At 53.7% G+C, this 26,211-nt stretch overlaps 5 protein-coding genes across 5 annotated transcripts; 1 reads left to right on the top strand and 4 right to left on the bottom strand.

Moving 5' to 3' along the window:
* Positions 1–2,011: 2,011 nt before the first annotated feature.
* COL26b_008746 (uncharacterized protein) lies at positions 2,012–2,473 on the bottom strand (the record flags this gene model as incomplete). The annotated part of the gene is made up of 1 exon (XM_053181495.1): positions 2,012–2,473. The coding sequence occupies one exon, from the start codon at positions 2,471–2,473 to the stop codon at positions 2,012–2,014; it is 462 nt and encodes a 153-aa protein (XP_053034506.1).
* Positions 2,474–3,758: 1,285 nt separating this feature from the next.
* Positions 3,759–4,619, bottom strand: COL26b_008747 (uncharacterized protein; the record flags this gene model as incomplete). Its single annotated transcript, XM_053181496.1, has 2 exons — positions 3,759–4,247; positions 4,389–4,619. The coding sequence occupies 2 exons, from the start codon at positions 4,617–4,619 to the stop codon at positions 3,759–3,761; spliced, it is 720 nt and encodes a 239-aa protein (XP_053034507.1).
* Positions 4,620–6,284: 1,665 nt separating this feature from the next.
* COL26b_008748 (uncharacterized protein) lies at positions 6,285–8,076 on the bottom strand (the record flags this gene model as incomplete). The annotated part of the gene is made up of 2 exons (XM_053181497.1): positions 6,285–7,540; positions 7,659–8,076. The coding sequence occupies 2 exons, from the start codon at positions 8,074–8,076 to the stop codon at positions 6,285–6,287; spliced, it is 1,674 nt and encodes a 557-aa protein (XP_053034508.1).
* A 6,114-nt stretch (positions 8,077–14,190) lies between these two features.
* On the top strand, positions 14,191–16,197 carry COL26b_008749 (uncharacterized protein; the record flags this gene model as incomplete). The annotated part of the gene is made up of 2 exons (XM_053181498.1): positions 14,191–15,516; positions 15,568–16,197. The coding sequence occupies 2 exons, from the start codon at positions 14,191–14,193 to the stop codon at positions 16,195–16,197; spliced, it is 1,956 nt and encodes a 651-aa protein (XP_053034509.1).
* Positions 16,198–21,626: 5,429 nt separating this feature from the next.
* Positions 21,627–23,290, bottom strand: COL26b_008750 (uncharacterized protein; the record flags this gene model as incomplete). The annotated part of the gene is made up of 2 exons (XM_053181499.1): positions 21,627–22,544; positions 22,601–23,290. The coding sequence occupies 2 exons, from the start codon at positions 23,288–23,290 to the stop codon at positions 21,627–21,629; spliced, it is 1,608 nt and encodes a 535-aa protein (XP_053034510.1).
* Between the last annotated feature and the right edge of the window lie 2,921 nt (positions 23,291–26,211).

The following is a 26,211-nucleotide window of genomic DNA, read 5'->3' on the forward strand; positions in this document are numbered from 1 at the left end:
CTGATCACCTTAGCCTCTGAAGACTTGATCTACTACAGCCTACGACCTACGACCTACGACCACGACCCCAGTGTACTGTTTAAACGTCAATCCCCAACTTCTGTTAGCAGACCCTACTGTCGGATAGCTGACCGTAACAGCTAGATACATAGCCCGGATAGCAAAACTCTCTAGAAAAACTGACTGATTCTGCGCAGGGATGCCGGGGAAAGACTTTGAATTCGGCTTCCTTGCTGTATCAAGCGCAGGTGTGGTACAATTGCCATTGCTTCAAGACTTCTACTAAAACTGACGCGTCTTTATATGATATACTACCTCAATTCAGGGCACTTCATAAGCCGTAAGCCTTTTCAACACACGATCGTGGTAGTCTCTACTATAAAGACAGCATCAGAATATTTTTCTGAAAACTTCCAGAACCAATAATCCGCTTGAAAGTCTGTATTCGACATAGGTCTTCAAGCTAAGGTGCCAAACGCAGGCGCTAGACCATGATCAGACGCACATGATTCTTAAGCAAACGAGATGCGCCTTGATGCATCAACGTCCCAGTTCATCCTGTCCGTCATTGGCGTCGGCCTTGACTTATTCCAGTCAGTATATATTCCAGATGACTTATTTGTAAACGAGGCTTGAGGTCATCTCGATCCATTGACATCGGCGTAGATCACAAGGCGAATGAATTCGTTTTGATGCTGTTAGCTAATAGTACTACTCCCTGTGCTCGCTGCATTGTTTTGTGTAAAGAATCATAACAAGTAGGGATACTCCTATGTTATTTATACCTTTAGCAGTTTCTGACTTTGGTAGCCCTGTATGTTAGGCACATAAATACGAGTTCACCTCTCCCATCGCCTTGTATCAACGGCAAATCAGACTCTTCAATAATTAGGTATCATTGAAAAGTTCTCAAACCTGGCCGCGAGCGCGCCCCGGCGTCCTCCTAAGCGCCGGCAGGAATCACGATATGGCTGATAGACACTCCTGTACCGGTTATCGTCCTGTGTCGTCCTTTCCCGTCTATACAGCATTGAATAGACGCCATCCAAAGGATTTCAGAAGTTATCTCTCAGCATAACGATATAGTACATTATTGTCTGAACAGCTGCAGCGGCGGAGCGTGTCTACTCAATCCCACATGGAGTAGGTACCTACAACGCCTATATTTATGTGTATACGAGTAACACATAAATCAATTAGTTCCAATTTATAGGTCTGAATCATCCAAAAAATAATACCAAAAGCCATTCGCTGCAACGTAATGCTACTTCCGCTCTGCGCACTCAGTACGCATCACTTTCGGCAACGCCTTGGGGTATAAATGTCAGTCGACCCGTGGCATACGCATTCATCATTCAATCCTTGCGTTTTGCCTTTTTCGCCTAAACAGCTGGGATGGGTTTGCACATACAATAGGTAGGTACCTTTCCTGCCGCATGTTTTAATAATTTGACTTGTTGTGGCTGACATATCGTCTGGGATCATCCCCATTCATCATCTCTCAATTATTCAAAAGGCACACGCCAAAAATGTCCAAAGACATAACCTCACCATGTCGACTTACAATAAGATCACCTCTACGCCGCAGCTGGTTGCTGGAGAGTATTCCATCTTGCATAGAAACGGGTTGTTTAACCATGACAATTTCGTTTGACGAGTACATGTTAATGGGGCCTTGGTGTTATTTATATCACAGCCGGCTCACTGTCCATGACTGCCGGTGGAAAGGATCTAAATCGACATTCCTCCCTTTTCACAGCTTCTCGTCTCCACCACAGCACCGGCCCCGGCCCCGGCCCCCCACCTACGGGTCCATCTCCGTCCGGCTCCTGCCCGATTCGGACATCTGGGGCGCGGGACGGTGGCTTCTTCATTTCACAACTCCAAGCTAGAGGAGACATCTCGCGAAGCATTCAAACATTATGCATTACTATTCCCAAATCCCTCCTTAATCCTCATTCTTCATCTCCTCCACCCTCACATCGTCCATCTAGTCCCTCTGACCCATCATCTAAGCCGCACAAAGCGTCAACGTCACATCCCCATCGCTCCCACAAACCTTCACCTGGCTGCCCCCCGGATTCGTGCCCGCCGCCCACACAATCTCGCCACACCCAGCCTTCCCCTTGACCGTGATCTTCTTCCCCGCGAACGCGTCCCCGAACACCGTGCTCAGATCATACCACACCTGGCTCCCGTCCAGGTTATACGCGAAATTCAGCTGCGCGGCGCCGGTGTACAGCCCGTCCCTCGCGTTCGTGACTTTGAGCGACTTGCCGCCGGTGGTCGCGTCCCGCACGAAGGTCTCGCCGTAGGAGCCGCCGTTGGGGGAGAGCGTGTTGGCCGCGGAGACGGAGCCGCCGACGGACCAGAGGGTGACTTCGGTCGGGCAGCGATTGACGACGACGGCGCGGCCGAGGGCGTTGGCGCCGAGGGCGAGGGTGAGGGGGAGGAGGAGGGAAGGGAGCTGCATTTTTGGTGGTTTGTGTTGGTTTGGTGATTTTGAGAGTTCGAGACTGTGGTGATTGAGGTTGATAGGATGATGATGAGAACGAGAGGTGGGTTGTTGAAAGCTCCGTTGACTTAAATACCTGGATCGTGGTAGCAATGACGACGGAAGAGACTTCAAGACATCGTCGGCTTCCTCGGGCGATATGCCCTACAGCCCCAGACCCAAGACAAAATACGAGCGGTTGATCCGTACTGTCATGACATTTCCCAAACAGGCTGACAAGCATCACTCCAACGCACACCGACAACACCACTTGTCTCCAGCGATCCAGACGATCACCCTCTCAAAATCGCCGAACCAAGACAATCCCACCCCCCCAAACAAACCACCCACGATGTCACGACACTCAGGACGAACACGAGGCTTAGTAGATGAAAAATGACGGTGTGGGATCGCCATCACCAAAATCATCATAACCGCGTGACGAGCGGAATACGAGATTCTGCGCCTGCATGCAACGTCGGCTGCGGAGCCGCTCAGCATTGGCATTGCCGTTTGTGGGCGCGCTTGATTTTCCCCTCCTCTCTTCCCAGTGGGCTGACAAGATGGGTCAGATCTGCCGCGCCTTTCCCCGCATCTCCGGCGCGGCTCTCGGAGGCATCTGCAAGCTGTGCCTCATCATGCTTATTCGTACCCGACGACTGCGGGAGGGGAGGGGCGGACGAAGCTAGCGCCGGGCGGGATGGGCAACTCTTCCTTTGTCGTGTCCGAAATAGCATCTTCTCAGCTTTCAGCTGAACACGGTACTTGACAATATTAGAGACACTTGACGTTGAAAGTCAGACATGCATGGGACGGTTTAGCCCTTGCTTCAGCTGAGCTTTCTGCTGTTGGGCAAGGGACGAAATATGGCCCCCAACACATCTCGACGAGAAGTGGTGAGCTGGGCGGGGTTCGTCCAGGAGCTTAGCGTGGACGCCAAGCATCGTACCACTCCAGGTAACGTTGCGGTGGTACATTGGGGTACAAACAAAATTCGTATTAGAAGGTAGAAAGATCAAGCTCTTGTCGGGTATATTCACGTTCCGTCGTCCCAGTTGCGCCGATTGCGCCAGCATTCCCAAATCCCTTTGCAAAGCCTTTTTCCAACACAAACGAACACACGAACGGTCCTCTCGGGTCCCTCATCGCGGGGGGTATCTTACATGTAAATCTCATAATCCACAAGGCCTCCCGCAGCCATCACAATATGTAAAAAAGAAATCGTACCGCAAACGTCTCACACGCCCACTTGGGCGATGGGTATTCAAGAAAAGTTGGGAGAACCAAAGGTCGGCATGGTGGAACCTTCTTTCTTGCGCTCTCTCTTTGCGTAAATCAAGCCGCAGACGTTGCAGAGGGTGCTGGGGCCGTCCGGGCCGGGCCGCCACTCGGGGGTATCGACGCGGTGGCACTTGTGGCACGAGAATTCAACCTTGCGGCGGTTCTTGGTGCGGCCGGCGGTGCTCGCGTAGTCGGGCATGGCCATGCCGGCCTGGCTGGTGGAAGGGCCGACTGCGCCGAACTGCTCCTCCACGCTCTTTCGCTTGTGTTGGCCCGGATCATCCTTCCGGAGGGCCATGATCTGGCTGATGTCGCGAGCGATGCCATGTGACAGCCTGGTCATGGCGCGTATGTCGCTATCGCTGGGCAGAGCCTGGTCGTTGGTGGTGTCATAACCACCGTCGGGGCCGGGGCCATTGTAGCCGGCGAAGTTTTCCGTCAGGCGAAGCAGCTGCTTTGCGCCATGGCGAATCTGTGGGATGATTAAAATGTTAGAATGGGGTTGATGGATTGATGGGAAATGGGGATGTTGTAGGATGATGGTGGAGGTGGGCAGGGTAGATAAGGATGATAAGCAGATAAGGCAGCAGTACAGGAAGTAGAAAGGACTCACGCGTTGATGGCTCTCGCCCTGCTTCAGGTGATTGAAGGAGAGGCGAGGAGGGGTGGCAGAGTCTGCTTTTCCATCGCTACTGAGGTCGTCGCGGGAGCCGGATGCCGCCGATGATGCCGGGTTGGGTTTGGGGATACCGGCGGCGGCGGCGGAGGCGGCATCGCGGCCTCTGCGCGACGACTCAGATCTCGAGGGTGAAGCGGATCGTGAACTCTTGGGGCCGGAAGGCATCAATCGAGCCGGGGGCCCACGGGCGGGTCGAAAGCAGAGGCTTCGCACGTGGGGCCGCACGGTAATGGCGTGGGACGGAATTTTGAAGAATTGGATGGGGGAAATGATGGGAAAGTCGAAATGTCTGTATCTGAATCTGATCGATTCCGGCAGCGGCCAGGCCCGGCGTCCGTCACTCACTCACGGGGGGTGGGCTGCGCTGCGCGACGCTGCGACCGCTCGCGGTGGGCGGAGCGAGACGATCGATCGAACGGCGGCAGCAGATCAGAGGTTGGACGGCGATAGCGCCGGAGGATAAATGAAGCAAACGAATAAAGTGATGCAGCGGCCCTCTCGGCGGTTTTCTTGGGGTGCTGCACAGGCGCACACGGTGGCCAGAGATTGAATGCGGCCGGTGGAGGGTGAGTGGGAGTGGTGCTCGATCTTCGGACGTGAAGCAGGAGATCGAGATCGAGGTTTCTTCGAGCGAGCGCTCTTTTCTTTAAACGGGCTGGGAACGGGAACGGGAAAGTACCTGAACTCTGTGTGTGGCAGGAGGGGGAGGGGCGAGGGGGAGGGGCGAGGGGGAGGGGGCGACTTCCTGCCTGTTCTTTTCCTTTGCCAAAATGACGGACATGGCGGCAGGTGCCAGGGAAGGGACCGGCCGGGCCTCAAAAGCTAGGAAGGACCTGTCCACTTACTCAGGCCGGTAATTGCCTCTGTTAGAGCAAGCCACGAAGAAATGCAACAGCTGCAGCCAAAATGCAGGCAGAAATGGAAGCAACGGCACACGCAGGTCCAGAGGCCACTATCAGGAGGGAGGAGCTATGGGCATCCATGAATCCCACTTGCCCATGGATGGCAGGGCAGGCACGGGAAATGCGAACATCAGCACAGAAGCGGGGAGCGGCATGCTCTGGACCCTGAAAACTGTGAACTGTGGGAAGGCACCACAGAAAGCCACAGGTGGCGACACCCCCAATCGTCCAATCGTGTCTCTGATTGAGGCCAACGGGGCCCGTCGGCTTCCCGCCAGTGGAGCGAATCCTCCTTCAGAGTCACGTTTTTCTGCAGGTTCGGGCAGTTGCAGGTGGCCCGGAGCTTATGTAATCACGAACTAGCGCCCTTCGCTTGAGACCCTGATTCTCCGCTTCGGGTTAAGCCAAGCCCCGCCCAAGCAGCCCAAGGCAAGATAACGGCTAACCGGCGGGGATGCTCCTTCTCTCGACGGGTGCCATTGGCGGAGCGAATTCCGGAGGAAAGGCTCCACCTGCTGCTTCCCGTCTTTTCATTCCCCGATGCTGTTTCCCGTTTGTCAACTTCACCTGATTGTGGCTGTAGCAATTGCATGTTTTGCTGTTGCTGTTTGTCACCGGCAAATGTCAAATGTGATACTCGTAGCTGGAGGAGTCTTGGTGACTCGCAACTAGCCTCAGAAAAGACGTGGCCCTTCAGCCCAAGCCACGGCACTATCACGTTGCGCTACGGCAATTCCGCTGGCGCTATCAGAAGTTTAATCCCTCTTTTCTTTGCAACTGTAGTCTCCTCGGGGAGCATTATTCGGTCATACTCTCTACCAGCTAATTAACACATAGTTCAGGACCTCATCTAAACCAATATGTATTATGCGATGTAACTACTTTTGATAATGAATTATATCCACTTCTAACGTCTCCCCGTGTCCTTCTACAACTCATCCCGCCCCCAAGTGCTATACCACCCGCCCTTCCTCTCGCAACCCCACGACTCCCTCTTCGCCGGATCGCCCCCCTTGAACTTCGCCGCCGCTGGGTACGCACACAAAGGCCTCGTCGGCGCCTCGCTCTCGTTGCCCCCGCTCAGCCTAAACCCATCCAGCACCTCGGGAAACGCCCCCTCCTCCACCCACGCTCGCAGCGTCTCCAGCCCCTTGAGCGGGTAAAACGTCCCGTTGAGCCCGTAGCAGTGATACACCCCGGGCGCCTCAAAGTGCCGGTAGTACCGCCCCGCCCGGCCGTCCCTCTTGAGCACCTTGTCGTAGTAGTCCCGCGACGTCCGCATCGTCACGCACTCGTCCGCCAGTCCGTGCCAGCTAATCATCTTGCCCCCGCGCCGCTTGAACCCGCTCAGGTCCGGGTCGTTCGCCCCGATCAGCACCTCGTACTCCCGCCGGCTCTGCGCGTACGCCGCCTCCAGCTCCGCGTAGTTCATCCCCGCCACGTCGTACCCGGGGTCCTTGTGCACCAGGTTCCGGATCCACTCCACCGACATCCGGAACGGGTGCCCCGTACACGGCGCCCCCGGCACGCTGCAGTTCACGTTCCCGAGCCCGAACCGCCCCGTAAACGGCGCTCCGATCGGGTACCCCTTCTCCAGCCACAGCGGCTTCCCATCTTCGTCGTGCGGCCCTCTCCAAATCTCCCGCGCAATCTCCGCCGCCGCCGCCGACATCTCCATTACCCTCCCGCCACCACAGTCCAGCTCCCGCCCAACCACGCTCGCCGGGTCAAAGTCGCACTTATCCGGGTCCGCAATCACATTATCCTTCACCCCGTCAATCTCATCGCACGCCTCCACCGCGAACTGCGTCATGAGCACCATCTCGCACACGTGCGGGTACACGCCCATCCGGTTCATCACGAACTGCGGCCAGTACGTGCTCACGATCAGGCTCGGCTGGTTGACCGCCGGTGCGCCCGACAGGATCCCGTCGTAGTCTTCCGGGTACCGCTGCGCCTCGATGATGCCCTGCCGCCCGCCCGTCGAGCAGCCCGCCCAGTACGCGTACGCGGGCGCCCGGCCGTAGTATTGGGTGGTGACCGCTTTGGCGATCACCGTCATGTCGTGCACCGCGACGTGCGCGTAGTTCTCCAGCAGCCGCGAGTTGACCGTGCCGTCGGCGTTCAGCGCCCACGGCGCCTCTTCCCAGCTCGTGGTGTCGTGCCCCGCATCCGTCGCGGCGGCTACGCATTCCAGTCAGCCCTCGGCATTCCTCGCAAACCAACCCACGTGTAAACCGCAGAGACATGCCAAATTCATAGGAATGGAAACCCGAACACCCAGATAAGAAAAGAGACTCACCCGCATACCCCTGCGCGACCCTCGCCCCAAACGCCTCGCTGCCAAACTGCCCCGCCGAGTACCCTCCCCCGCCGACCCCGACAAACCTTCCGTTCCAACTGCCTGTCCCTTCACCAGCACCAGCCAGCGGCAGCCACACCTGCACCCGCGTCAGGTCCTCGAACCCCGCGTGGACGTACTCGACCGTGACGTTGCAGAAGCTGACGCCCGAACTCGGGATGGCTGCGCGGCCCTCGGGCGACGTGGGCGTGAAGCGCAGCCCACGGACGGGCGTCGCGAGGACCCTCACCAGGACAGCGTTCGGGAGGGGCTGCTGCGGGAGGGCGAACGTTTCCGGGGCGCATCGTTCCGCTGATGTTGCTGTCGTGGATAACGCCGAAAGGGCTGTGAGGAGGGCTGATATCCTCCAAGGCTTCATTTTCGCGTCAATGAGAGATGCAGATTCGCTTCCTTGGGATTTCCTGGACTGCTCTGTTTCTGTATCTGGATCTCCTCTCTTTTCATTCAATTAGGCCGGGTTTCCCGGGGAGGCGACAGTCTCCCACCCACAGGTGTGTAGAAGGGCGATGGTGCTCAGACGCTTCTTGGCCTGTGACAAAACGCGATTCTTCTTTCGGCTTTGATGCGTCGCGGAAAAAACATCAGGCTCAGACGAATAACACGGGTTCGGGGAAATCGAGGATCCCGTTTTCCCGCATGAAGTTCCCCTCCCAATGTTCGCTGCAAAGAGGGTCGCCTGCCTTCATAAATATCTAGTGGCAAAGGCGAATGGTTGAAAATGAGATGGACTCGTGGTTTATCAGAGCCGGAAGGCGAACGGCATAGAGGAGTGTTGGCAATGCAGCTATGCGGGTGTTAGACTGCCTTTTAGCACCATCTTGATGTCGGATGTGTGTCTCTGGAAAAGCTAACCCCACATGGGTCACATGCGGAGGAGGCATGCACCCACGCCGGCGCGAAAATGCTAGCAGAGGCTTGATGCGAGGACACGTCAACAAGGCTGGACTAGAACATGCGACTGCTGCAAGATGCGTCGTTGCTTTCTTTTTCTTGTTGCCTCGATATGCAACCGGGGCGATACGGGATCCCGAGATCTCAAGATGCGGGTGAGTGTGTGGGGCGGCGGCCCGCGGTCCAGCCATCCCCGCCCACTCTCTTCGTCGCCAAGAGAGGCGGTAATGCAAGTCTCGGCTGGCTTCTGCACTATGCCGTGGTCTCGTGTAACTGCGTTGTCATGCTTGAAAGCCACGCTTATGTGTAAAAAGAGGGCATCGACGAACAAGTTCAGGGACATGGCTTGGAAGGCGATGGAGAACGGGAAGAAAGAGTTGAATACGGTCCGAGGCGGGAGGACCAAGAGAGGCCGTCGTTGGGATAGAGTATGCCTTAGTCACTCGGGCCATGACTTTGGAGGATTCTGGGGGATTGGGCTTCAGATTTCAACGGTCAACCCAGATCCTTCCGTCTATCCTGTGAAATATGAGCCATGGTGGTTTTGGCAACCATGGGAGCGATTCTGTGACATACCGGAGCACGGAGACAACGGAGAATTCGACGACGGCAGATTCGATCTTCAAATTTCAGTCATCAACATCTGGAAAGTTTGTATTCACACTCACGGCGCCTACCAAGTCACCGGCTGATGAACACCACGGACTCCGAAGTAGGGAGTACGAAATCTGAGATGCGTGTAACCAGACGACGCGGCATGGTAACCGTGCCATCCCCAGGAAGGTCCTCCATGGCTTGCAACACCTAGCATCGGCCCTGCAGCAGCGAGAACCGAGACATTTAAGTACTCTAGCAAAGCCAAGCCCTCTGATAATTAATTCCAGTCATCTTCAGCGACTTCCACACCGGAAGCCGGAGTCAGCGGTGGAACCCGGACAAGGAACACACACCAGCGCCACTTTTGAAATTCAACAGCCAGATCTAGAATTCCCTGGGCACTCTTACCCAGTGGACCCTCCAATTTACCGCCCGAATCTGCCAGAAGGGTAGCAACTTACGCTGTTCAGCCTCCAAGCCTCGAAAATTGCTGACACCAGGTTTGATCATCTAAACTCTGAATGGCAGCTTTGAAGAAGAAAAGACCACGGCCAAGGCCAAAGCCACGCAGCCAAGCTGTCGCGAAGCCTGTCACGGGGAAAAGGGACGGTAGTGGTGGTGGGCAGCTGCCAAGATCCATTTTGCCTTTCGGGCTTGTTCATCTTGGCTTTTTTTTTTTTTTCGTTCGAGATGGGTGACGACGTTATCCAGTCGTCTGGCACAAGACATGCATATTCTCCGACAACCAAGTCACACACACCACCAACACCAAAGTAAGAGAAGGGAGAAAAAGGCCCCCTTCCACCCCCACGTGTTTCCAACCACAAGCCCGGTTTTTAAACAATAAGGCATGTGGATTGCGGAACCAGTTTGAAAGCGCCGCACATACTCACACGCATGTGTCCCGACGAGACAGCAAGCGGCGTCTGCGTCTGGTACTTGGTAGGCAGTCGTCGTCGTCTAATAAATGTCCCCGTGTCGCCGGGTTGTGGCATTATGGGCAGATGCGCCAGGGCTCAGGGGGGAAGACGTCCACTAAGCGTGCTGTAAAGTAGGGGTTCATGCGACCTTTTTACCCGCAGATCCTCCTTGTTTCAGGAGGCTGAAACGGGTCGTTGGGTGCGCTGGTGGTGAGATCCCCCCACCGAGGTGATGTGCTTCCGCCGCAGGACTCGCGGCAGGACCACGCGGTTTTGTGACATTCTGAAGTGATGCCGATGGGAGCACGAAGCCAGGTATGTCTGGTGATTTTTCAGGCTTGTGAAGAGGATAGGATGGGCGTGAGGTGGGATGTTGGACAGGACGAAAGCGGCGGCAGCAACATATCACACTGCGCATCACAGACCAACACTGCATATGCAAATGGCGAACCACACAGCCGGGCCTGCTCAAAGTTCAAACCTCGCAGAACCAAAAAGAATCCAGAGTATCTTTTATGATTTCCATCATCAGCCGAGTCGTTCGCAGATCCGTAAATCGGCCGCGTCGACTTGCTTCAAAACTCGTCGTCGTATGTGGCGGTGTTCCGTACGGTAACAGAAACCGCCCGCCCAAACCCATCCATCAAATTGCGCACCCCGGTCGGGTCCAGCCCGTTTTAAGGAACGCGGCGCCGAAACCACACCTTTTTTCTTTTACCTTACTCAATGGGTACCGGGACCCAGGAACCCAGACCACATCCAAAAAGTTGCGGAACGGGGGGGGGGGGGGGGGGGGCTCTAATTGGTGATTTGCCCATGGCCACACAACTACCTATCTCCCCGTTCGTGGTATTTGGGCAAAAGCCAAGATAACGTGGGACCTTGCATGAGCTGCCCCCTACTGAAACCCGAAATGAGATGACATGAGCCCATTCCCAAGCCCACGCGTGTCGAAGACGGCCACCCCAACGGCAGTTTTGTGCGAACCCAGACGCGCGCTTCATGCTAAGGGAGGGGGAGGGGGAAAGGGGTGGTTCCTTGGCCTTGCCTTGCCTTGCCTTTCCTCGACAGCATATCCCCCGGGACGCTGAGGCGGACGGCGCGGTGGTCCCCACGATAAGGTGATTGCGCAGTTCATTTGTTGCGACGGGGCGGAGACCTCGGGGGACCTAGACAGACACAGGTTATGATTGTGACCGGGGTGATGGCGGAACCGGGGGGCCCCAATTTCGATGGTTCCCCAAGACTTGCTTTTGTGGTTTTTTATATGTATGGATGCCGCGCTGCTGCTCTCCCGTGTAAGACGAGGCGGCTCTTGATCTGTTTTTAGTGTCGTCCACGGAGGAACAAAACGCCAACCCATCATTTCTTGATCCCGGTGATCGACATTACATACCCGGCCAGTTCTTTTCTTGTCCATCGTTGAACAGTATTATTACGTTTTCTTCTTCTCACAAGCCGCCATGCCCGTCATCGATGCGAGGCTCCTCCAGGAGGGAGCTGTTGAGGTTGGAACGATGTTGATGAAGAGGAGTGTTGATCACACGGTGCTCGAGACGTTAGCAGTTGGTAAGTCGACGTGACACTCTGTCGGGTCTCCTATGATGCAGACTAACACGGTGATAGCTGCGACGTGCATCTTTGGGGTTGGGGGCTTCATCTACTGGATCAACAGGAAATGAAGAACTACAGCGAGGGTCAATGTAAGTCCGACACAACCGTCTCATATTTAACCTAGCCAGATATCTGACAACGCTCCATCAGGGTACAGATAATGGACATCGACACAAGTTCACTCCACTCAACACCCGAGCTCACTCGAAGCTGCACTGCAGGTTCGACGCAGTACGGGTTCGCCGACTCTACGACGCCAGGTGCAGGACACCAAACCACCGTAATACAATGGCCTATCATGGTCTCACGCCTTCCGCAGGCACACAGCCTTTGCACCCATAATATCCTGCTCGGCCTCACATATCAGTGACAAGCGTCTGCTTCATAGACTGCATGGAGAAGCGAGGAAGGACATGTCGGCGTATGAGCGTTTGCATGTAATAGACAAAAGACAGCCGCCAGCCAGCATAATTTGATACCCTCCCCAAAACCACAGGCCGTGGTGAGAACTACTACCTTTCCATACACATACACTCAAGCAACTAGAAAACAACAGCTCAACAACTCCCCGCATTGTGAATCATCAACTGTGTTTATAGCCCAAGCTAGGTGAACTCTCACGTTGGCCGGGATTGCTTGTGCGAATCAGGAACCGGTCTAACTCGTCAAGGCAACTAAGTAGGCACGACGTGGAAAGGTATGTGGTTTAGTCATGATGAGGGGATTACCTGACTAAGGTCCTTGTCATGGGTGGCATGCCGAACGACGGCCGCGATCCCAAAAATATCGCCGAAACGAAACCGGATCTGTGTTCCGTCGGCAGCAGAAGTCAGACACGGCGGCATGGGGTTGCAGCCTGCTCGGAAACAAATCGTGACAGCTGCGGGCGCGGCGATCGTCGCTGATGCCGTGGAGAAGGCATCTGCGCAGAGAGTTTGAGGCTCGTTCTGACGGTCGACGACGCAGAACGTTGCTACATGCGTGACATGCCGAACCTCAACGGACGGTTTGCTGGTCTGTTGGCCGAACAGTTTCGGTAACGAGCCGGCAGACGACCGTCGCTCGCAGCTGCTGGAGCACGAACATTTCCTTTAGGACGGACAAGTCCTCGAGTCGCACAGTAGCTTGGGAATACCTGGGGTAATACGAGATTCACGAGTTTCACTACTTGTTTCTGGTATGAAGTCGCAGATTGTATATGCCCCTCGTATAGTTTGCAGGTCGCGCATTGTCTGGTATTTTCCTCGGTCGGAAAGGTGACCCCACAATGTTCTATGGCACTAAAGTCTCTTATGACATCCGGGTATAGCTGTGAACATTCAATCCAGGAAATCACGAATTGCACACGTCAGGATGCAGTCGTAGTTATTCCACCGCGATGTGTTATTCCAACGTCAAGAGCTCTTGGAAAGAAACAAGCTTATTAGCGCTGTTTACCTAGGCCTATGGCGTCTTCGCTGATGACCATCTTGTTTCAGGTGAATTCGAATTAATCTGGGCGTTTTGCTACTAGGCAAAGCCAATTCGTATTAAACAGAACATCGGATCAGCCACAAACGGCTAATGTGCGAACGGTTCATTGCGCTAAGACGGTTGCCCCTTTTCTTCATCGATCTGCTAGTCCGGAACCTTTCTAGGCGCATGTCTATTTTCATGGCAAGTCTGGGGATGTCTGTCAACAGTCATTCAGTCACTCGGATGGGGTTGGCAGGTGCGCAGACGTGATGTGAGCTTCAATGGCAGGTGTCACGCATCATGCACGAGTATCTGAGCAGCTCAACACCTCATCAAGGCCAGAAGATTCAGTTACAATTGCCGATGCTATGGCCAGTCAATACATAAGCTACAAGATGGTCTGAAGACCAAAGAACCGACGCATACACAAGCATGACAATGTCAAGCTTTCCATAGGTTGGTGCAAGCCACCCACGGTTCTCGACGACGCCCCGCAGACTACGAGACCACGGTAGCTAGCAGCCACGAGCCCGATCGAGTTTCACGTATTACCCAAAAGGCGAGGCTGAGCAAGATCGCATCCGATACCCGGGATTCCAGGATTGCGTCCGGCTCAATGTAGCCGTAGTGCAACTAGTCGACCACCACACCGGCGCCATGGTCAAGGCCGGCGTCAACGTGCTTCAGGACCTTTTGAAGCAATTCGATGTTAGCACCGGTTCACGGCTCCCCAGCTCAATTTTGAGGAGACGGAGCGGTTTCGCATCTTGCGATCGGGTCTGAAAGGTGAAGTCCTCCGAACTACAACTCAACATATAAGGGACCAGCAACTCCCGCAATCATGAGTCTTGGTTCTCTTCAGATCACATCGGCTTCGAGCTTGCGTCTCTCTACATTCGTTCATAATACCCAAGAGAAGTTCTCTCTCTTACACCTTCGCTTTTAATCACACGTTCGTTGCTTAATAATCCGCCAGCTGGTCTCGCCGTCTCATCATGCGCGTTTCCATCCTCACCGCAGCCCTCGTGGCAGCTCCCGTCTTGGGCTACCCCGGCATGAAGAACACCTTCGCCGAGATTGCGGCCCGCCAGGGCAGTTCCAGCGGCGGCAAGTCGACCGAGATCATTGGCGATCTCGCGACGCTCGACGACTCGAAGCTCACGCCCGTTGGCAAGAACATCAAGCAGCTCCTGTCTGGTGCCGGCAATGCCGAGAGCGACGAGGCTTACCCTTCCGGCAAGAAGAGATCCGCTCCTGTCCATCCCAGAGACTACGGTTACGGGGGTGGTGGCGGCGGCGGAGGTGGTGCGCCTTCTGGAGGTGGTGGAGGCGGCGCTCCTCCCTCTGGTGGAGGTGGTCCGCCTCCAGCTTCCGGAGGTCGCGCTCCTCCAGCTCCTGGCGGTGGCAAGCCTCCTGCTCCCGGTGGCGCCCCACCTTCGGTCCCGGGAGGTGGGTCATATGGCGGTGCTCCTCCGGCCCCTGCAGGAGGCAAGCCGCCTGCTCCAGGCGGTAGTCCTTCTACTCCCGGTGGCAAGCCGTCAGCTCCAGGAGCCGGTAGTCCTCCTGCTCCCAACAATGGCGCACTCCCAGCCAAAGATACACCAGCTTGCGCTGCCGACACCTGCTGCATCTGGAAGTACATCGCTGACGACCTCGCAACCACTTTCAGAGGTGAATCTGGCCGTTGCACCGACTTCGCTCGCGCAGCGATTCGCCTTGGTTTCCACGATGCTGCTGGTTGGTCTAAGGGAACCGGCAACCTCGGTGGCGCTGACGGCTCGATTGTGTTGTCCTCTTCTGAAGCAACCCGCGTCGAGAACAAGGGTTTGGAAGAAATCATCGAGCAAACCAAGACATGGTACAATAAGTACAAGCAATACGGAATCAGCATGGCGGATCTCATCCAGTTCTCCGCAAACGCTGCTACCGTTGTGTGTCCCCTAGGTCCTCGCGTCAGGACCTTTATTGGACGAAAGGATTCATCAGTTGCTGCTCCTCCCAACCTCCTTCCCGACGTCAACAGCCCAGCTGATGCCCTAATCGATCTTTTCAACAACAAAACTATCAGCTCGTACGGCCTCATTTCGCTCATTGGTGCGCACACGACCAGTCAACAACGCTTTGTCGACCCTTCGCGTTCTGGCGACCCCCAGGACAGCACCCCTGGTGTGTGGGATGTCAAGTTCTACTCCGAAACCATCGGTAACGCTCCTCCGCGCGTGTTCAAGTTCAACAGCGACGTTGCACTATCCAAGTACCCTAGCACAAGCGCCCAGTTCGCTGCTTTCGCCGGTCCTGGTGGCCAAGCTGCGTGGAACGCGGTAAGTTCATCTGCTGATACTTCTCTCATGGACGTCCTAACTTTGCATCAGGCCTACGCTCACGAATACGTCCGTCTTTCTCTTCTGGGCGTTTACAACATCAACGACTTGACGGAATGCACAAAGTCACTTCCCGCACGCTGGGCTCCGTCCGGTTTCACTGCCTCCGACCAGGGCAACGTCGACACTTGGGTCGCCAGCAAGGGTCCAGTCCCCAACATTCCCGATGAGATTAGAGGAGGCAAGCCCATCGGACCTCCCCCGCGTCCATCAGGCCCCGGAGCATCAGGCAACAGTCCTGCTCCTCCTACGCCGAAGGGTGGTGCTCCTGGCGGGCAGTACGGAAACGGTCCGTCTTCCCCGCCTAAAGGCAACGCCCCTGCTGCGCCGAAAGGCAACGGTCCGGCCGCCCCGCCCAAGGGCAATGCACCCGGTGGACAGTACGGTGGGGGCGGTGCGCCTCCGAAGGACAACTCTCCCCCGACAGGCAACGGCCCATCTGCTCCTCCGAAGGGCAACTCTCCCCCGGGCGGCAATGGTCCATCTGCCCCTCCCAAGGGTAACTCACCCGGTGGACTGTATGGCGGCGGCGGCGGCGGTGGCGGCGGTGGTGCACCTCCCAAAGGCAACTCTTCTCCCCCGTCCACCGGTGGTGGTGGCGGTGGTGGCTACGGTTACTAGATAACATGCTCTAGGAAGAAGGAGACGTAGGAAAGGGGCAAATGCAGCGCACTTATGCCCACAATCAAAACCAAGGAGGATATCCATTCATGGGGACAGAAAACATCGTCACGAAGTTGTCAGGATTAGTGGTGCTGCTTGTAGAAAAGGTGACTTGACCGCGATGGGCGCGAATCGATATAATACCTAATGGAAGATGACGCAACTGAGGTCTCCATTTCCACCATAAGGTTGACATGACCGCATTCAAAGAAACTGGGTTAAATTTCGGTGGTAAAGTACAGTGAAGCATAGGCTCCAGATTGTGTAGACATTTCGCTGGTGCTTACGGTCTCGACCATGGTGCCTCAAAAAACGTGATATTCCATTGTGAATGACCCTTGCATAGCATGGGTTCAGTTGGTGGGCTATGCTAGGGCGCTACACAACGTAAGCGGAACCACCAACCAGATGCCTAATTCTCAGTCGCTCGAAATGCTGGAGCCTGAAGCTCGTGCTGCAAGAAAACACATGAAGTGGTGCTGCTTTCCACATCAGGATTGAAACCGGTCAATTCAAATGCGCCTCACATAGCGTAAAGGGTTTACATCATCATCATGGATATCTTACCCATTATTGAAAAGTCGCACATCCTACTCTTCTGCGAAAGGCCATTAAAACGACTCGATGACATCCCCGACGGGATAACGAACCCAGTCTATCAACTCACAAATGGCCTCGAGGATCGCCTTGTTTTAGATCCGTTGAGACACGACGACGCCTGCTGCGACAATCCAACGTGTCCCGCCACAGACAACGAGGACGATAGAATTTCTGGACCTCGATACTCCTGTCTGGACTGCGTCTCGGAACAAATCGACTTCTGCTCAGAATGTATCGTGCTTCTAGGTCAAGGAATCGCTCATAACCAAGACCATCGATTAGTTCAGATCTTGCCGACAATATGTGCGGTTTGTAAGGGGGTGACACCGCTCGAGTTGCACCCAGGCGACAACTTCCGGGGTCCATACAGAGAGTATTCGGCATCGGGCGCGACTCTCAAGCGGGTCGGGGAAGCTAGGGCCTGTGGCTTCTGCTCGTTTGTGTGGACTGCCCTGCTACAACATCCCTTGGACGACATTCAGTGGCCCCCGGATGAAGATACAAGAGTAACCATTCGGGTGAGACAGCCGTGGTCGAGTTGGTTGGAAATTGCAGTCGTTGTGGACGTTGGTACAGAGGAAAGCGGCTTTGAGCTTCAAGGGGAACAGTTCACCAGGAAAAGCCAGAATGTTGGCAACATGGAACGAGAGCTGCAGGTCGGGCCGCCAATGGGTAAGGTCTATCTTGACATGGGAAGTGCTGCCGAATTGACTGACAACTTGACCAAGAATGGTCTCATGAGATGGGCATCAACCCCCTCACTTCAGATGAGCAGAGATTCAAACCCGCGAGCCTTGCAAAGGTCCAACCTAGTTCAGGTTCAGATGAGGCGCTGCTTCTGGCAAAGAAGTGGCTAGATAACTGCCGCGAACGGCATACAACGTGCAACATACCTTGGCCAGCTCTCTTGCCAACACGAGTAATCGACCTTCATGGGCCTGATCAAGACCGAGTTTCCTCCGAGAAGCCCAAGATGAGAGCGGTGAGTACGCGGCTCTCAGCTATTGCTGGGGTTCCGGGGCACCTGGACTCATTACCACGACAAAGAATTACCACTCTCATCTCGAAGGCATCAAAATTCAAAGCCTGCCGAAGACAATCCGAGATGCAATTCATGCAGCTAAGAAACTCGATCTGCGGTATCTTTGGGTAGACCGTCTTTGTATCATACAGGACTCTGCGGAAGACTGGGCCCATGAAGCGGCGCTCATGTGTGCTGTCTACTCTGGTGCTACTCTCACTCTCAGTGCTGATGCAAGCAACTCTGCAACTCAGGGTCTCTTCCAAACTGATCAAGCGCTGTCGAAGCTTGATTATCGTACCTACAGCGACCCCGACGGAGATGCCACCCCGATGGTGCTCATCAAGCCGCAATTTCACTCCACGGTGTCGAGCCGCTCGCTGGACTTGAGCCAACCCATCGATTCGAGAAGGTGGACGATGCAGGAAAGACTGATGAGCCGACGCGTGCTGCATTTCACTAGTGACGAAATGGCATGGGAGTGCGATACCCTTACGGAGTGTGAGTGCCGTCGAGAATCTGGTCCATCCAAACGAGAACTATCGCTGGGGCGTGAACAAGACATGCAAAGCATCTACGACAAGTGGCGTCTTATTGTTAGGGCATACGCAAAGCGATCGTTAGCACATGAGTCGGATAAAATGCCGGCTCTTCGAGGCCTTGTGGATAGATTCCACCGTTTGATGGCTCAAGCTTCAGACGCTGATCCGGACGAGTACCTCGCCGGACTCTGGAGAGGAGACTTGGTGGCTCAGCTGGCGTGGAAGCCCCCGTCACCATCAGATCTGGAAGCTTTCATGAAAGCTACTAATCGAAGAAACGTTGAAAATATAGGAGATACAAGCACGGAAGACATGGAAGCCTGGATGGCCGTGCTGAAGGCGCGCAACAGGCAAGGAGATTGGATTGAATCTGGGGCTTATGTCGCTCCGACTTGGAGTTGGGCACACTTGAGAGGACCAATCTCCTATCTCACCTGTCGTCCGAGCACACCATTCGTATCTTATGCTAACGTCATCGAAGCTCAAACGGTGCCTGTCATCCCAGACGAACCTACGGGTCAACTGTGCTCTGGATCTATCACCTTACATGGTCACATGGTGGGTGGACTAGACTTCGATTCTGCGCAAGGCATATACGAAGATGGAACGGTCCAGGATATCTGCTTTTTATCTCTAGAGAAGCATGGCTATCGCTGGTCTATCGAATTTGAGCCTGACGACGTTGCCGGACTGACTAGGAGGCGCGGCTACAACTTGACTAACGTCTTGGTGTTTCTTCTTGGAACAAAAGACTTCAAACTGGATGATGGAGAGTCATTGGCGTAAGCAAGCCCACGGAAATATCCAGACGCAAGCAAGAAGCCGAGGTAGACATGTTGGAAGCTGAGGTTCAAGCTTTGAATATCGCCAGGTCAATTCCTCATGAGCTCTCCAATGTGTTCTGCCAAGATCTAGACTTTGCAAGGTGGTCCTCGTATCTAGTCTTGGTTGAGTCGCTGGAGGAAAAAGGCAAATATGAGCGGTTTGGGTGTTTTGACGTATGGGGCCGGGAAGACAAAGAAGTTCTTGAATCACTCTTCGCTAATTCAACGACGGATCAAATAACAATCGTCTGACTTAAATTGAATTCAAGAAATGTCTCAAATGCACAGAATATCTCATAGAACATGATATAGGGAAGCATTGCCTTGAGTAAACGTAGATTATTATGTGTCGCATCTCGGGCGTGATCCGTCTAATATCATCGTGAACTTCGTCTTCTTTCCTCAGTGCAACTTCTCGAACCTTTTCGAGAACCACAGCGCATGATCAGTATCATCACGGGTCATTATGAAGGTGCAGGTGAATGACAGAGGCTGAAGCTGAGATATGTACCCCGAGCGCTAGCAGCGAAATGTTATCCAAGACTGCGTCAAACTCGCTCTAAACAGCCAGAGCTTAATAAACCGACCATTTTCGACCTCTGCATGTTATTCCTCCAGACGCATCAATTGATAGTACGAAGCGCTTTACAACGTCTGTATCATTATCTCCAAACGAAGACGACGAATGCCACCATGACAAAGCCCTATGTACCGTAATGGAAGGACTCACGTTTGACTCTGAGAGATATGATATATCCAATCTTCACAAAACATTTCAAATAAACTGTTTGTGAGAATCTCGGGATTCTTCTGCGAACGCAAGCGGCATCCGAGCATGTTTCGGTGGTTCAGAGCCAAGCAATGCTCATCGCAACTCTTCGGCGCAAACAAAAGCCCTTGGCAAAATGCTGGAAACCATCTGTGCATATCCCGCCGGCCGCGCCTTGAGCGCGGGTTCCAAGACGTCGGGTAAAATACTTCTTCGTGCATCTCAATGACGATGTCACTAAGTTGAAATCATCGAGAATGTTGATATTCACTCCTGGGGTGCTCCTCGCTATCGCGTTCGCTCCACGTCCTAGCCGACGTTCGGATCAGATCACGTCACAAGTTCAAGCCAGGCTGCCATTTGTGGGTGATATACATCAGATCGCATATAGGTTGAATTAGCATTGCCTCGCTTAGTATCCCTGGCAAACCATGCGACTTCCTGAAAGCATCTCTCCTTAGCGACCAGGCCCGATCTCGTCATCTTCGAATAGCTGAAGACCGGAGACGAGACCACGGATGAATTTTCCGATTTACCAGGTCACATAGATCTTGCTGCCGCACGGATTTTGCGGGATGAAAAGACCCGCCGTCGGGCTCGAACGGCGATGTGCCGCCCTTCCAACGGCCCGTGCTGGGAGAGTGGTCTGACGATGAGGTGTGCTTTGGTTCGTCTGGAATGGAAGTGCAGGCACAACTGTAGAAGCAGCTCACTTAAGCATTCTATCGATGCCCACTGGAAGCATCTTTGAACGATAACGTAGCTTCACTGTCCGAAGCTATTGCTTCGCGAAAGCGAAACCGGAGGTGGTTCGTATCCGTTTAATTTCTCGCACATTGTAAAACCCGGAATTTCGAAAGCAGGAACGCTACGTATGCATCCAAATAGCTGTTCGAAACCGATTGAATATCATCATTTTGCCCGTGGTAAGAAAATAAACACGTTAATCACATCCGGAAAACCAAGGTACCCTCTTCCCGCAGCCGTAATGCTGTCAGCAGCATCGTTGCACAGCCACAACTCACGAGCTGCCGACCCCTTTCAGTCAGAATCTATCACAGTTTGGACAGCCTCGGAGCCCTGCAGCTAATGAACGGCCGAAACGCAAGCTGGTTCGGGGGATGATGGGATGAAACTATCGACCAAGCCGGCTAGCCCAAGGGGGACTAGGTATTGCAGGACGTCCTAACGCCGACAGCGAAAGCCTGGACACTGCAGAATGCAGACTTCGTCGTTCTGGGCGAAGATGCTAAATTTATGTCTTGATGCAGCTGTCAGAAACTGCATGGCGTATGAAAAGCCCAGCCAATGCGAGTGCGAATGTCGGAATATGTAGACGTCACATTTGGAATCGCCTGCGTGATGATTGCGCTGAAACTGACGTCGATTTGGCGATGTCTTCATGGATGAGTAGGCACGTTTGGTGGGTATGCGCTCGTCAATTGTATGAATTATCCTAACCGCAAATGGTCCATTAAATCATGTAACACTCGTGACCGTCGAACTCGAGATCGTAAGCTCACATTAGCCGTCACCCCAGCGCCGTTTGCTGAGTGGTATCTCGTCTAGCGCCCCTGAAAAACAACCCAAATGCCAACCCAAATGATGCATCCCGGCCAAAAGAAAACTGATTAAACTTCGTTGACAAAGAACCGCGCCTGGTTGATGCCGGACACGTCTGCGATGTACCGGAGCCTTCCTCTGAGGTATCGTCTCTGTCGTGCTGTTGCCCATTCGCTCTTCATCGCCATGGCCACCGGCCACATAACGATGAGCCCAGCCTCTCCCTTGAGAGGATCATCAGGCTTGGTGGTACCACAAGGAAACTGTGAAACGATCACTCCGTACCCGTTCCAACTGCAGAAGTACGGAACTGCCCCAACAATATCCTCAACCCGGGTGGTGGCTATCCGATTTAGCTCATCATACTCGTCATCGTCCTCGAACATTTCCTTCTCAGCCGAGGCGAGCCATGAAGATGCTCGCATCATGGTCGTGATCAAATTGAGATGAGTGCACCAAGTGACGAGGTGCAACACGGCCATCGGAAGGTTGAAGAACTTGTACACTTGTCCCTCGAAGGTCGGTTCCGTATCGAGCTCTTCGTCGGTTCGGTCGAACACGTATTCCGCCGTCTCGACCTTCCACGTAGGACTCGGGTTGTTGTCGTTGATTTTGCGAAACTCTGCCTCCAATCGTCGTGCCTTTACAACCAGCTCCATCATTTTCTCAATCGCTTCGGGACTCGGTGAGCTGGCCTTGGCAATGATGCCGTCGACAGCCTGCTGAATCTGACTGGCCATGAGACTGATGTCAACAGTCGGCTTGTTGCTCTGCTGAATGGCTTCGTTGTAAAGAAGCCACGAGTAACTGGACATCTCAGCCTCTTTGAATATGTTCGACACGGAGAGGCATTGGTTCCTCGTCATTGCAAAGAGTTCTTTCCCTTCAACTGTTTCCAGGCACTGCTGCCCGCGCATCTGCACGATACGTGCGGCGCCCTTGAGATGACTGATGTACTCTTTCATAGAGTCTTGGGACATCAATGTCTATTCAGATTGAGAAGTTAGTGACGTTCACCTTCGAGACACGGACAAGCGGTTACCTCATAGAATGCCAGCATAATCACGGCGCCCAACGTCTGATCGCTTCTCATCTCCTTGGGGTCCGCGATAGCCTGCCCGACCGCCCTCAATGCTTTGATGTGATGCTCCTGAGCGCGCAGCAGTGCTGTACCTCTCATACCCTTCGATTGCCTCATAGCTAACGCCGCCATGGATGTGGCCTTGAACGCCTGCGAAAGGCATACCGATACCGTCCCGCTGCCTAGGAATCGTGGTAAAAAGGCGTAATACCCGCGTGCAGTCGGTGTTAAGGGCACATTGACGAATTCAGACAAGAAAAGACATGAAGCTTGTTCATCCAACGAGTCCATCAACCCTCCTGGTACCTTCTCAAACACACTCATCAGGTCGCCTTGCTTGTCGCCCAATCTGAAGTTTGGTGTAGAACCTCTCCTTGTGGTAATGGCCGTCGTATCCAAGTACCAGTCATCCACTTCAACGCTCTTGATCGGTATTGATGGATCGATAGCACTGTTGCTGTCGGAGCTCCCGGACCTCATCTTCTTGAGCTTGTCGGCCGACTTGCTCTGGTCGCGGACAACGGCGCCGTAGCCGGGACAGTGGCGTTTCGACTTGGTGCATCTTTGGCAAAATGGCTTCGCCTCGTCGCATTTCACCTTCCTTATCCTGCACAGCTTGCACCCCCCGGAGGGCTTCCCTGTGTAAACCATTATTTTCAAGATGCCAGCTGTGGTCTGGAAATAAGCAGCAGAAGTGTTGTTGCGTTTGGCAGAAACGAAACGAGAAGGACGGGTTCCAGCGGGATGGTTAGTACTGGAATATGGGCTGAACACTCAAGATATTTGAAGGGCAGTCCCTGCCATTCAGGAGCTGACTCGAGCAAGCTTTCGAGCTTGTCGACCTCGAGGGGAGGGGTTATTAAGAGCCGGTGAAGGTCGAGAGGGCCTTGGCGAAAATCTAACATGACATGTAATGACACGGACCAAATCTGGGATCGAGTGCCCGTCATGCCATGCATGCCATACGTACTGGGGCTAAATTAGCAAGTAGGCAGTTTGTCTCCCTAATAGCTGTGCTCTTCTGTCGCAGGTAGGCCATTACGTGACGGGTAGTGTCCGTCCCGTCGGCTCGAGCACACGCGTCCGAGGACCACTGGATGCGCATGAGAATGTCGGTGCGGGCGATCTTCCTCCGCAATTGGACGGCGTAGTCCTGATGTGATTCATGATTTTCTGCTTCCCTTTGTAGTCTCTTTCTAAATTTGTTCGAAACAGGCAAGAAATAATCGCGCAAAACTCTCATGTACGGTTGATGGCTGGCCTGCAGCGGAGATGTTGGGGTTCGGATCCGGGCGGACAGGTCCGCCAGGCACGACATCCAAGACATCAGTTCTTCAGACTGGAAATATCATGACACACGCTGCAGATTGCTGATCCATCCGTGCACCCTGTCATCGTGTGACAGGACTAAGTCTATCTTGGGGCGCATGTGCTCTTGGACCTTTCCATTTTGTCGGTTTTCTTGCTAGAATAATGTTTCAAGGATAGAAAGATGCGGCTGGACCTCAAGCGGTTTTGGTGTCGACCTCCTCACCCCCGCTCGGCCGAGCGCCCACCGGGAAGTGGTCTGGTAGGTGTTTCGTTTCACCAAGGCAAGACGCGGATCCGAAAAATGCCCAAGCTCAAGCGAACTGTCATCCGTTTGAGGCAAACCTCATTTTCCTTCTGCCTTTCTCGCTTATTGGAAAAGATGAACGTTGCTTGGCCACAAGAGAGAAAATTGGTGCTTCCAAGCGAAAGGTTGATGAGCCTTTTTGATGCATTTGCTGACGCATGTGAAAGAGATGGGAAGCCCTTGCAATCTACCCATGGCGCTGTGGCGTCTTGGTTGGAAACGGTTCCATGTCGTCTCATCTGGTTCGGAGAAGGGGGGTTTAATTCGACCTGAGCGGATAAACCAGTCGGAAATCATCTCGCGGTCTCTGTTGTGACTACAACTTCCGAACACGCCTTCCGGCAACGCCCTAGAGTTGCGAACCACGGCAACCGAGTTGATCCCCGGAGAATGGAGCACATCAACCATTATTGGAATATGTTCTAGTGACAGAGTGCCGTCTCCTTCTTGGTCCTGCAACTGCGCTTCTGAATCTGTATGGCCCCACTTGTTGCCGAGGGGGTTTTGACCCTTCTGGCCGACGACATGTAACATGATGCCAGTTGACGGTTTTCTTTAGAATGCCGAATATGGAATCATCGTAGCTAAGAAGCATGGATATAGTTCTCATTTGATTTTTTGTGCACTTTATCGTCTGACTGTGTCGAGCAGAAGGGCTTCCGTGCACAAGAGTTGAGCTGTCATCATTGAACCCAAACGAATGGTGGGAGGACCAAGCTCGTTTATGTGAGAATGACTGTGATGAAATGGAGTCTCATCAGCAGCAATATCCATCTCCTTTGGAGAGGGAAGTTCGCGCCGACGAGACAGACACTGCCGCAACTCTTCCCAAACACCGTCCCCCATCAACACAAGCCCGAGAACTCATCTTCATTGTCCCACCCTAGATTTTGGCCGATGGGTAGTAAGACCAAAGTATGGAGTTTGGTCTTGTCTGAGGTTCGGGGTTCGAGAAGCAAGGTGACGGCTTGGACTGGCAATTTCCTGTCGATAAATACCTAGCGATTCCGATGCTTAAAATGAATGTTGAGTGAAATCAGAGTCCTTAGTCGTTCATCTCTCGTTACGTCGAATGAAAAGAACGGAATCTGCGTTCAAAGAACTTCAGTATATAGTAAGGGATTGGGCGCTGTAGTATCCACATACCTCAATTGTGCTTCTTACTGGGGCCGGATGGAGGTATTTTCACTCCTTTAGGTCGAGCGACCCATTCAGGAGCTGAGCTCTCCGTGCCAGCGGCAATTTCGTCCTTTATCTGAAGTTTATGATAAGAGTTATTACAGTCTCACAGATACACGTAGTTAAACAGGACGTCATCGGTCTTACCTCAAGGTCCCGTAAATAGGTGTTGCCCTCACTAACCACTATCGCCCGAGGGACCGCTTGGGCGATGGCACCTAGGAACAAGACGAAGGCAACTTCAAATTTCATGTTGATATGTTGTTAATAGAGTATAATCTAAAATGAGATCGAAACTGGAGAAATGGGGATGGACTCTCTGACGGACTTCCGGGGAGATCACGGAGACTTAAATGATACTAGCTGAATATTCTTATCATCAGGTGTACTTCGGACCGATCCAGCCTTGCATATGAACGCCTCCGACGACATCAGATCCATCAGGCGACACTATTTGAGTATGCAGGCAAGGATAAGCTTAAAAGCTGTGCGTAAAGGTGTCTATGAGCGTTCTAGGCCGTACACCAAAGGAACTACCGTCCATGAGTATCGCATCCTACACTCCTATCGGTAGCCGGCAACTGGTCATAGTTCAGAGCCTGCCTGTCAGACGAAGCCAAGTCGGATTGCCCCGAGACCCAAGCTTCTTGGAGGAGCTCGAAAGTTGATAAAACGCGCAATCATCAGACCCAGGTCATTTTCAATTCGTCCAGGCGGAGGGGTGGTTGAATCTTGAGTCATCCTTTGCTAGAAATACCGAGACCTAGCTTGTCAACCC

The sequence above is a fragment of the Colletotrichum chrysophilum genome (assembly GCF_026319265.1).
Source record: "Colletotrichum chrysophilum strain AFK26 chromosome Unknown scaffold_79, whole genome shotgun sequence".
NCBI classification, from domain to species: Eukaryota; Fungi; Ascomycota; class Sordariomycetes; order Glomerellales; family Glomerellaceae; genus Colletotrichum; species Colletotrichum chrysophilum.